This window comes from Bactrocera latifrons, unplaced genomic scaffold, assembly GCF_001853355.1.
Source record: "Bactrocera latifrons isolate USDA-ARS-PBARC rearing strain unplaced genomic scaffold, ASM185335v1 scaffold_44, whole genome shotgun sequence".
NCBI classification, from domain to species: domain Eukaryota; kingdom Metazoa; phylum Arthropoda; class Insecta; order Diptera; family Tephritidae; genus Bactrocera; species Bactrocera latifrons.
In genome coordinates this window covers 500,850-514,238 of record NW_017537090.1, presented here as the reverse complement: position 1 = coordinate 514,238, position 13,389 = coordinate 500,850, and the positions used below count along the sequence as shown (strand labels likewise).

At 34.5% G+C, this 13,389-nt stretch overlaps 1 protein-coding gene across 1 annotated transcript; it reads right to left on the bottom strand.

Annotated features, from left to right (window-relative positions):
- Positions 1-9,293: 9,293 nt before the first annotated feature.
- LOC108972963 (brachyurin) lies at positions 9,294-11,126 on the bottom strand. The gene has a single exon (XM_018939932.1). It carries the CDS (start codon positions 10,795-10,797, stop codon positions 9,889-9,891), a length of 909 nt encoding a protein of 302 aa, XP_018795477.1. The 5' UTR covers positions 10,798-11,126; the 3' UTR covers positions 9,294-9,888.
- Positions 11,127-13,389: the final 2,263 nt, after the last annotated feature.

Here is a 13,389-nt window from a genome sequence, read left to right as displayed (position 1 = left end):
GATTTAATTTACCAGAAGATGAAAGATCCTGGAGTATTTATTGCCGCGGATGTAAAGTATCCGACTACAGCTTGCAGGTACGATGAAATATTTGAAGCTCGATATCGAGGTCAGAGTACGGAAGGCATTAACCGCCTTTTACTGCTTCAGATGAGCTATTGGTAAAAAGTGGGGTCTCTTACCGAAAGTAGTCTATTAACTCTACGACCCGTCGGTCAAAACTAATATGTTCTATGGGGTTTTTGTATGACCATTATGTATAAAAGTCCACACTTGCATGGAAGATCGAGAGAGTTCAACGAGTGCCGCTCATTAGCATGTATGGTGCAATAAGGCTCTTAATGCCATTTTACATATAATGCCCATAAATAACGCCGATAACTGTATGGGTGTGAAAGTAGCTATGAAACGTGGGTTTCTGAAATCCAAACTCAACTCTGTTGGCTTTTTCCTCTTCCCACATATCTTTGGCTACAGGTACTTGAGCTGTCGGAAGATTTGTCGATCCCTCAAAAGAGATGCTCTGACCTGAACTCTTTTCCCTCAGTGAGGTAGCCTTTCCCTGGAGTAGGATTGCTAACAGGCCATTAACCAATCGATACGCACTGCAAAGTTGAGAATATTACCGGATGCCAGCTGCATAAAAGAAGACGAGGTAGAAACATCTCATTACTTCCTTCAATATTGTCCCGTGTTTAAGAGATTAATCCTTAAACACTTGGGAGCTCACACTTTCAGGCAGATTTCCTTCGAGTTGGCGGAAATTTATATTGGCTTATATATATTATCTTATAAGATCGAATAAATCAAAAGCCAAAAATATATTCTGTTGCACCAAAAATGTAAAACAACCTTGTCAGGTGGAACACTTTTTTTGGGGAATTCCTAGGGTTAACAGAAGTAGATATATTGCAAGATTTCAAGTTTACAAAAAATTATTGACTACATTTTTTGTCTAATATAAATAAAGTATGTAAACATATCAGTCTAATAATGGGATACCCTATATATTTTAATTACTTTATGTTATATCCGCTACTGTAAATAAAATTTATGGCGTGATTTATGATCACAATGATCACGGGCACCTCCGATTACAAAAAGCAGTAATTGAGTGTGTCATTAGTGTCAGCTTAGACAGACTTACTTGGCTTCCGTTTGGTTAAAGGAAACATAAATTATTGCGGTGAAATTTATTTGCTTGTCAGTAAGTTTATTCAAATTTTGCTTTAAGAAAGACTTTCGTAATTAGAATTTCTTGATATAATTAATATTATACGCAATATAAAGTATTACTTGCTAGTATTACCGCTTAAATTGGAGTTTGTTAACCGAGTTGTATAATGCTCATATGCACATATGCACATAATTACATTACATATAAAAATATGTAAAAATATTCTTGCGAGGAAATGAAAAGGAAAGAATAGCAATAAAAATTCAGCAGTTCAGCCGAATTTGAATTGATGTCAGCTTTGCGGAATGCATTTATGAGAGCAAGTTTTCAAAAGCTCCTCTCAGCTGTGTATCCTACAATAACCGATTAACTTTATCATCAAAATAAATGATGTTGGAAAAGACTATGAGTCTTTCAAGTAGCAGGGTCTCATAACTAATCTCATGCAAAATATTCCATTAGAACGATATTAAAGAGCGCTAATCTGGTTATCATTCATTCACTATTATGACTATTATAAGTCATTGGGGGACTATCTAAAATACATTAAAAATAGACAGAAGTAGTATTCCAGTTCTTAGAACTTAGCATTGATTACGGTATTTTCTATTCCTATAGCCATTAAAGATTTCTGAAAACAACTTTCATTTATATCAAATATTGTAAAACTGACAATATTCTCTCAATTTACTGTGAATAAATTTTCAGAAACTATTAAAATATTCAATCAAATCGGTCTTTATAGTGTGGATGTCCCATAATTTCTTTGAAATTTATCAATTTTACTACTCAAGAAGATTGAATTCAAGAAGAAATAATTGATTTACCAACCCACCAAGCCACTGTGGGCAAAAAGTAAGAATTTTTAATAAAAAACAAAAAAAAAAAATTGAGGGAAAACCCATTAGACAAAATACTCTTTCTATGTTGGTATGACTGTCGGTGACATCTGTATCAAATGTCACATCAATATATTCAATAGTGTTTAGTATACGCTTGTCTTTATGAAGTACATAAAGTGCATTCGGCGATTTTTACGATTAGTGTAATTATTCAAAAAGGAAGTTTCATTAAAATTTCTGGTGCCGAAACGTTCATGATGTTGGGAAAAGCATTCAGTGATAACTAACTGAGGGCCTTTTCCAACATTCATCGCTCTCATTGTCGCGAGCAAGTGTTTTTGATTGGTACAATTTATTCAAGGAGGGTCGAGAACTCGTTGACGACGAACATCGGACGGCCATCGACATCAACTGATAGCAACACGTCAGTCAAAATAAAGGAAGGCTTGAGAATCGACGACTAACAGACAGAAATCTCGATGGCATTGTTGGAATATCGGTGAGAACTATTTTAAAAGATCACTTGGGCTTAGGAAAAGTGAAAGCAAGATTGGTTCCAAAGTAACTCAATTTTTTCTACAGCGTCGCGTTAACATCTCTGAAAGAATGCTTTCCAACTGCCAGAATGTCATGAAACGTATTATTAATGGCGATGGGTCTTGGATCTATGGTTCCGACTTAGAAGCAGACGATCAATCGACCGAATATGGTTGCAAAGGTGAGCCGAAGCCAAAAACAGCACTTCAAAGCAGGTCAAAAATCAAGGTTTTGTTGACAGTTTTCCGGCTTCGATTATCGTGTTGTAACTCCGAATTCCTTCCAACTTGCCAAACTGGGAATATTATTTGAGTGTCCTGCTTTTTTTGCGCGAAGCTACTCGTAAAAAGAGTCCGGATTTATGTGCCGACAACTCTTGATTTTTGCACCACGTTATTGCACCGTCGCATACTGCATGGACGCTTGTTCAACCAATATCGTACCGCATTCGCCTGATTTAACCCTATATGACTTCTTGTTATTCAGCAAATTCAAACGAAAGCTCCGGGGAAAGCGTTGTGAGTCAATTGAAGCCAATAAACGCTAAGCGGTTTGAAGGCTTCTCCGGAAAGAGACTTTCACAACTGTTTCGAGGTTCGCCAATAAGTTGGCACAAGTGTATTTTGGCCAATAGAATTTTTTATTTTATATATTTACGTATAACGTAAACTCTGCTTATGTGTATATTATATACTCGTTAATTGAGAAATCCTTCAAATCAAACATACTTATTAGCGTAACAAGTTCGACTTTAATTAAACATGCTAAGGTGATTATGACTAAAGTAAATGCTCAGCTACTGTGAATAGCATTAATGGTACAGAAAATAAGTATTATTTTAATAATATTTATACAACGTAAAAAAATTGATTGATGAAAGAATTGAATACCGCTTGGATTATAATTAAAATATGCAAGTGCTTAGGATTACATGCATATATAGCTAAATACACAAATATATACCATAGCCCGATTTGTATACATTGCAAAAATTAGAGAAAAACACACTTTACCTTTCTCAATTAGCTGTCAAATGTTATCTACTTGAACAGGTGGTCTTTGGCCCCTTTTTATTGCACAAACCGCAGTCTTAATAGCTTTCAACTCTATGGCTTAATATTAGTAATTGTATTGTAAGTATTAATATGAGGTTTTTATTTGAAGCTATAGCATTGGGGGGTGCTAAACTATTGTGACGAGGAACAAAAACAATTCAATGCAATTGTTTAAAATTGCACAAAACAGTCCTTGGCATAGAAATATATTCAAAGCTTAAAAAAGCACACACCTTTTAATTTAATTTTAAATTAACTTGTCCCCTGATTATGACAATTTATGCATCATTTGGCAAAAGAAAATCAAGTAAGCACCAAAAGGGCTTTAAGAACCAAATCATACACGTGTATATTTCAAACAACCGATTTTTGTTTCGCATATATATCGAAATAGACATATTTGAAAACATTTTCTGAAAGTTTCTAGTTGATCGGCTAACAGTTTGTATTTAAAAAAAATGTCGACGAAATAGTTGCTCCGATCGACTTGAATTCTTTACTCGACCTCCTTAGATGCATACCAAGACTGTGTTCATGTTGATCCCAACACACTTGTGCCAACGTGTTTTCCAATCCTCGAAACAGTTGTTAAAGTCAAACTCCAGAATAGCTTTCAATGCGCGTACCGACTCACGTTTAATATTAGCTTCAATTGATTTCTTTTTGTATGTAATCCAACAAAAAAAATTTTAAACATGTGTAAAAACCCTGTGATTTTACAATTTTACGATGCGTTATGACAAGTTGTGAGTCCCCTCAATATAATATATATGAGCTCATTTCTGACATCCATTCTTTATGGTATGACGTGAGATCTCGTCGAAGTGAGGAAAACTCAATGAGTTCGCCTCTGTTTTAAGCAATATACATATACATATATACATATATATATGTAAAACATATGCATGAGATACATATTATATTGGCACAAGTCCATGGAGTATCAATAACTTAGGAAATAATGGTTTAAATTATGTAGATATCTACAGATTCCAGTTTGAAACCAATTCTCAACTACGACTACACATACTGGTCTGAAGTGAATCATTAAAAATGTGACGACGCAAATCCCGAATGATAAAACAAGAAAAGTTAGTCATTATGTATAAGCTATAAGTCAGTTAAATATATGATTGCGTTAAACAGTGCTTTGAAGAAACTACTAAGGCTCATAAATAACTCAAGTTTTCCGGTTGTACCACTTTACCACAGAACGCGCGGCAAACTTGACGCACAGACTTTTATATTTCTAACTGTTTCTAAAATAGTAATAGGCTGACTTACAGTTAACCGAGTCTGAGAACACGCGTTCGCAAAAACTTACAAACCGTTAGAAAAGCTATATAATATTAATAGCGAAATTATGCGACATTCAAATTTGCAAATTAATTTGCATTAAATTTATTTCGAATTACTACGGACAACGCACATTATTTATAAATATTCACATACATATGTACATCCATATATAGACTAGAAAGTACATAAAGCAATAACAACCTAAACAATTGACCAAAAGAGCGTCGAAGCCGCCTAAAACTAAAGTAGTTAGATAAAGCGTGCACTAAAATAAGTTCATTCGCCACACATTAAACATTTTCCACATGGCTTGTGATTAATCCGCTCGCCTGAATTGAAAACAAAAAAATGTGGTTCAACATATCTATTGAAACTAGAATGTAAACCAGCGATTAAACGTGAAATCAACATAAACAAGAAATCGAACCGTAACAAAGAAAATTTGCATAAGTTCAAAATAAAACAAGAAAAATCGTTAAGTTCGGTTGCACCGAAGCTAAATACCCTTCACAGGTGCATTTCTGTTAGTAACTATGTGTTAAGTTTGTATGGAAGCTATGTATATGCTTTAGTTAACCGATCTGAGCAATTTCTTCAGAGACTACATTGTTCTCTTAGGAAATAATCAATACCAAATTTCGTGAATATATCTTGTCAAATACTAAAGGATATTCCATAATACATTGTTTGATCTTCAATTAGAAAAGAGGCTTTACGAATCATAGTATATGAGGTTTTTATTTATATATAAATATTAATATTATATTAAAAAATGTTATAAAAATAAGGTTTGTTCGTATTATATATCTGCTATCACTACTATGTATACTGACAATCAATACCCTTACATTTTACCCTGATGGCTGTCATAACGAAGCAGGTGCAGGGCGTTTGCCCAAATTGGGGAACAACTTCAGCACCATTGCAGTATAGATAATCAATTCTGATTTCATGACAAATGCAACATTCCTTTTTCTGAAATCAATATATAAATTCGATGGACAATTCTATTTAACTATTAAAGTGTACAAAAGAATGTTGTCAAAAAAGATTAATGAACTTTTGGCGCGCCATTGTATTACAGAAATTCCTAGAATTCTATCCACTTTGATTAATATATAAATTTTTAAAAACTATAGCATATTGAAATCCGACAGCTCAATCGTCAAATTCATTTACGCAAATTCATCGGTCCCGAAAATTGTGGTTCAATTCCTCTTTGTTGCTCCTTTTCCGTTTAGAAGATCACGCAAACGTGACTGGCCGCCTGCAAGACTTCCGAAAATTGTGGTTCAATTCCTCTTTGTTGCTCCTTTTCCGTTTAGAAGATCACGCAAACGTGACTGGCCGCCTGCAAGACTTTTTTCAAAAAAGAAAACGCTTTGTTCTTATTTCCCATTGTCGTTCTATGACATGCTATGGCGGCCCTTTTAAAATATGCACCGAATTTATCCAGAGAATATATATTTTTTTCTCTCATTACTCAATGACGATTATTAAGCCATGCTCTAACTCTTTTCACCTGAAGCCGTAAGCGAGTATTATCATTAAGCACTTCATGAGCCATTTTTTACTCTGAACGGGGCATATTAAGTATGTAATGATTGTGTAACAGTCAGAAGGAAAACGTCGGATAGCGAGACAAGTTCAGTTGATTTAGCCGTGTCCTGCCATAACCAAACTCACCCATCAAAACATTATAGCTTCGGTACAACAGAAGTTATGGTTTATTCGTTTCTTCTTTCCTTTTTTTATTGTTACTTTTAAATTCTTTCAATAATAATAGTTCTCAATTGTGTTAATTTCTGTTTTCATCTGATGTCACTTGATTTAACTAATTGAATCACTATTTTGTGTAGTTTTTGTTAGTTAAGTCGCGTCATCACCCTTACTTATCATACCTGCGTACATATGTATGTAAATGTGGTCACACACACGGAACAAGATTCAAAAACAAAAGCAAGCAAAATAAATTCTGTAAAGCGCCAACCGTGTTTTTGTGTTACGCAAATCAGAAATTACAAGAAAATAGAATAAAAAAAAAAACTTATTTGCATGGAATTGCGTGTACGAACCTTTTGGTGGTGGCATTAAGGATTTCATTTCTATTGTCAGTATAGCTATTGTATAATATTTGTGTGTGTGGTAAAACTTCGAAGTTATGGAAGAGGAATTTAATTTAAAACTTCTCTTTTGATATATTTTGGTGTTGACACAGGGTGATTCAAATGTTTTTTTTTTATATAAATTAAATGAAGTATATAAGAAAAGGACATGTATTGATTAAAAACAATTAATAATCTGACATCAAAATGAAATAACAAACCACAAAGGATCTGAGATACTTAGCAGATGCATTTTACAAGAGAAATATACCTTTTTGAGTCTCCTTATATTGCTAATATTGTATTAATACCTCTAAAGGCAAATATCTTAAAAGCTCATCTCAACTTTGTAAAGTTTTATCTTCAATTGGTGATCTTAAAATATAAATATGTCTGAATGTTTTATATGACACACTCTGTACTCTCAGTACATCAAAAAGAATTCCAATAACCTGTGTATAGCTGTGAAAACCTTGACCTACAAACGCGTTAAAAATTTCAGTAATTTACTCAAAAGCTCAATTTTAGCTCTCTTTCACTCAGAAAGCTTGAGTAAAATTCTTGATGTTTTCTTACAGATTTTCAAACGACCTTGACTAATTTATGCAGAGATTGGGAACTTGAAATTTTGATTCCCTGTACTGAGCTGACAATGCAATGACCTTGATCTATTTTGTAGTGTTGTATGTTGTATTGTTATGAGAATGAATTTCGAGTGATATTATTTTATTGGTTTACAAAGTTGCAATGTTTCGTGTTTTTTAGTTTATTTGGGCGTTTTAAGAATTTAATCTTTTTCTTTTTTATTTTCTTTTACTTTTTTTTTATTTATTTAGTGTTTTTGTTTATTAGATCTTGGTAAGAATATTATGGACTTTTTATTTATTTGTTTGGCATGTTCCAAATTTATTGATAAAGCTTCAAAAATAATAATTTTTTGGTTTTTTGATTTATGTTTTTTGTATTTGTATACAATTTTATTTCCACTTATGTATATCAATGTGAAAACAAAGGAAAATTAATTATTGAAGATTTATTTTTTTTAAATTTAGTTCTGTTTAAAATATTGAACCGTCGTCAGTTTTTTAACAACACTTGAAAAATAAATTCTTTGAATTTTTTAATTCGCTTACAAATTCCACGTTGTTTTTGTTCAAATTTATTTAATCGTTATGTTATTTTTTTAAAAGTTGTCTGCTTTTTAATATTAATTATTTCTTTAATTAATAAAATTTTATTTGTATTTATTAGAAATATTTTGGAAAATTATTTGTTGCATTTATTTTTTATTTTTGAATTTTTTATATATTATTATTAACAAAATCATATATATTTTCGTAAATTAGGTAGATTTGATTTAATTAGAATTTTTAATATTATATATTTTTGTAAACAAATTAGTTTTGATTTAATATATAATTTTAATCAGTTTTTTCTGCAATCTTTATTTTTCGTACAGACTTCTTTTGTATTTTCTTCAAATTTGCTTTTAGATATGTGAAATACATACATAAAATATTTAAATCACAGTTCAACAACCTGCCGAATGACACACGCTCCATTTTATTAGTTTTAATTTTATTTTTTTTCAACGAAAAGGTATCAAAATGTCACTGTTCGCACTATTTCTTCCGTTACCGTTGCTCACTTTTACTGATTCATTTGACCTTAAAGTTCTTCTCCGCAACGTTTAAAGCAACCATTCTCGTAGCAATCAATTATCACCTGGAACCACAACTGCTACATTGTATATAATATGAAGTATGTATGTATGTATACAAATGCTGTACGTAAAATTCCCAGTAGACCCGTCCGATAAATTTCCAATTGCACGTGTGACTAGTCGTGGATTGAAAAACCCGAAATAAGTTTGTTTGAAATATTGTTGGAATTTAAATTTGCTTTATTTCTGTTTTTGTTGTTTTGTTCTTATATACGTATATGTATATATTAATACGTTAGAATATGTAAATATGAATATTAATTGTTTTCTGATAACCGTATAACTTGTTTTTGTCTTTTGACTCATTAAATTTCATTTAGTTTGTGTTTTTTATCAACCCGATACATAAGTTTGTATGTGTGTGAGTTTATATAACAGCAGAAAACCAAGAAAGAACGTTATGCGCAAACACGTAATTCCTTTCGTGCAATTAATTAAAATAAATAATACATTAAATATCATGCTTAATACTAAATATATGTAAGTGTATTTGTTCATGTGTGTGTGTGTGTATTTATAATAATATTAATTTTAAGTGAAACATTGCATCAACATTTTTTTTAAGTTGAACATAAATCACGTATACACACACACGCAGGCACACCTGCACCTAATTTTTGCTATTAAACACTATTCACAAATATCACAATCTTCCAATTCGTAGTACAATATATTACTTAAACGTAAGTATGCATGTGTATGTGGCTTATTTCATAAACCATTTCACTTAAAATCGCTTAAAATTGCTCTCATTTTAATGACGCCCGCCAGCAACTAGGCGCTTGAAAAAACGCGTCGAACGAGTCCCGTTTGTCACACACACACACGCGAGCGCGCTTGTGTCGACTGTGCGCGCTGCAAACGGTATTTTGCGTCAAAGCACTTTCACGAGTGAATCACTTGCGGGCGCCTGAGCGCTATGCAGCTCAAGCCGAGCGCGCCATTGTCTAACACTCGTCTTGTTTTTCTTAAAAAATATCTTCCTTTCTAACATGAGTATTTACACATTTCTTTATAGTTAATAATAAATACGAGTTAAAAATCACTAGTTAAAGCTTTGTTTTCAGTCAGTCAAAAGACGTGAATTTTTCGAAATTCTTCCCTTGAAAATTTCGCAATTCCCCACCCACACGCCTACTGGCGCCCTAAGTTAGACCACATTCTCGTTGAGTCTCACAGCTTTGCGCATGAGCGCTTGTGCGCGCTGTGACACCGGCTGCAGTCGCTGCATCTGCGCGGTTTGTTGTGGCACTTCATGCATGTTTTGTCCGAGTCGGCCCGTTTTCATTTCGATCCAATCCAAATAGTGTGTGACGCGCGTGAAGCCACCGGGTATATTTGTCTCACAGCCATCGGCGGGTCCAAAGCTCGTAATACCAACGACAGTTTGCGTATTCTTCAGTACGAGTGGACCGCCAGAGTCGCCGGAGCAGACGGTTTCGTCGCGCAAGCCTTTCGCACACAGCACACCGTTTGTCACCACATCGAATTCATTGGCGCACTCCTGATTGGAGATCACACGCAGTTCGGTGTATTGCATGGGGTTGTAGTTGGACATCTCATTGTTGGCACCCCAGCCGGTAGCGACGACTTTGGCGCCGGTCAGCGCGTCGTTGCGCCTTAGGTATGGCAGCGTTGCGGGTTGTATGCGCGCTGTGTAAGCTACATCTATGGGCAGTTTAACGAGCGCGATATCATTGGCCGCTGTGTCGGGATTGAAGCCTTCGTGCACAATGAATTTATTCGAGCGCAGCACCAAGCGTCCCGTTTCGGCGCCATCTTCGATGGTGAGCGCGCCCAAGTAGATGTCAAAATGTGTGACGCCCATGGTGCAATGGCCAGCGGTTAGTATCCAGCGTTGATCGAGCAGCGTGCCGCCGCAGAGTATGCGCTTGCGCCACAACTGTTTGCCGATCAGCATCACTTGGTAGGGGAACTTCTCGATGCGTCCGTACTTCGATTGACCGAGTGCAAAGCCCTGCACAGCCTGTGGACCAATTAGTGTATCCATTGCGGCATAACTAAGCAGCACAGCCAATAATGTTCTTTGCAAACTCATTTCTGTTTTTACTTTGCCAATTAATTTGCACTTTTGCAGTAAGTCTTTTTGCACTAACGCGCACTACTTTATACAGCACTTGCTTTCTTTCTTTATTTTTATGTATACAAAAACTTTTCAATTATTTAGTATATTATTTTGAAAAAGTTTTGAAGTTTTTTTCTTCGACTTTCACTTGTGTTGTTATTGTCAATAATTGTCCAAATTGTGTGAATATTTTGCAAGGTCTTCTCGCCTCAAACTCTCGCTTAAATCTAAGCTCATTCTAACTGAGACGTGAAATTTTATTTCGAAACTCACTGAGATCCGCTAAATTTGCCGGTCGTTTTTTATTGCGCCATTTTTCGTTAGCCCATCTTTTTTTGTATTATTATTGTTTGTGTTTTTTGCTTTTGTTTTTGACTTTGTTATTTTCGCTGTTGCGAATTAACTTCTGAGACGCAAACTCGTCCGAAATGTTGGCGCTCACAACGTTCACAGCTCGGCAGCGAGCTGACATAACCCCAAACTCAGCGCGAGCCTTAGCGTCCAACGAGTCGTTGCGTCGGAGATAGCGAACAAGTTCGATGACAGCGTTGTTGTGACGATCGTATCGTGTTTCATTTGCCGCACTTCTCTGCAGTATTTTCCCATTTTTTTATTATCTCATTTGCGTTTTTTCGGCAACGTCGTTTAGAGCGTAGTGCTTCTTCCAATACAAGACTTAGTTACTTACATACATATAATTGGATATAAATATTTATATCAAACATTCCTTGAATCGCATTACTATCAATTTTAACTGAAAGCAAAAGCGAATGCCTGACTAATTCTAATATGAAAATCATTTGTCATGCTTGTAGATACGCAACCTAATTGTACATACATATTAATGCAATGTAGTTCGTATGTATTTTGAACTCCCAAATCTACTAGATAATGATAAATTAAATCGATTCATATTTGCATTTTAATTCTTGAACGCCACTGTACTAATCTATGGAACTTTTGTTGAGATCACCAGTGATAGTCAATTTAGAACAAAAAGTGCAGACAAGTCTTTCTCTCCTCATTCCACACCGCCATAATCAGTTATAACGACGTGTTCATGCCTGCGTATCTGCAGTTCGCACAGTCCTTCACCCGAGCCTAGTGATACTATGCTTCTCTACTGAGCAGATGCATATGCTACTATGCTTCTCGAATTTTTTTCTTAAACACCGAAATTGTAACCTTATTAGATATTGTTATCCTTCTGTTCCATAAACATTATAAAACGCTGAGTTGTTTCCCAATTGTTTCATCTGCAAGAGTGATTTTACGCAAGTCTTGCTCCAAGACAAATCAACAAAACAAGGTATAGCCTACTCTTAAATCGTACTTCTTTAAATTTAAGTCGGTTAAGCATGATCCATCCGCCTTCTCACTTTGGCTCGTCTTCAAACGGATGTGTTTTGTCTACCCATACTTGATCTAAGACCATATGTAAGAAAAATAGTTTCTGCTCCCAAGTGAACGGCGCTCAGAGAATTTGAGTAAACTTTTACACATGACTTCATCCTGCAATGATAATGATACTAGAGCTCCGAAATTAATATTATCTGATTCCTCTTTATAGTTGACGTGACTAGAACTCAGAAATCAAATGGCATAATCGCTTGCTACTTATTACCTATTTTATTATAAAACTTAACTGAATTTGCAAGCCTTCAAACAATACACACCTATGCTTCTAATTTCGACTACTTAAATTTCTGGAATAAGATGCAGAACATATTCGTATACAACGGATCTAAAATGTGCTCTGTAACTTAGCTAAGTTTTATTTAGTTCGAGAATGAGAACCATATATGTGACCTGGTCTACGAAAAGGGAGCTAACGTGCGAAAACTAATTTATGACTTTTTGGATTCTATCACGTGAAAAAGCATCTCATCTTCCATCCGAATCAACTAAGATTTTTTGACACCTAAGCCCCCTTTCCGTAGACCAGGTCACACATAACTAATTTATTGATTATAAAAGGTGATCCATTTCGAGGTTCCCTGCTTTTTTGAAGAAAAAACACATAAACTACAAATTTATTGGAGAATGTTTATTATCATTTGAAAGAACGCTCTTAGGCCTTTTTTTTTATCATTTTCAAATGCTGGCCACGGTTACGTTTCAGATGATCCACCCATTGAGTTCGATCTTCGTTGACTCGTTCAAGCATTTCTACTGGTTACTAGCGAATGACACGATCCAAAGGCCTGAATCGAATCGAGATTGTTTGCATAGACTTTGGATTTTACACTTGTTAAAATGCTTGCTTTTGTTGTACTTCTGTCGAGCCGAGATTTCAATGACAATTAATGAAGATTCCTACTTAAGATTTCAGTTAAATTTTCAAACCAAAATTTTACTTGAAACGACGTTGGAACAAAACTAATTCAAACCCTACACAAAAATCTCTAACTGTGTCACAAAACTTTTTACCAAACCCCATACGTTTTGGATCCTCAGTTTGAAAATTTTAGAATTGTTCATAAAATAATTTAATTGTATAAGACGTCTTTTAATAACTTTACTCAAGCTTTTGATATAGTATTACGACAAATAAAAAATAATAAT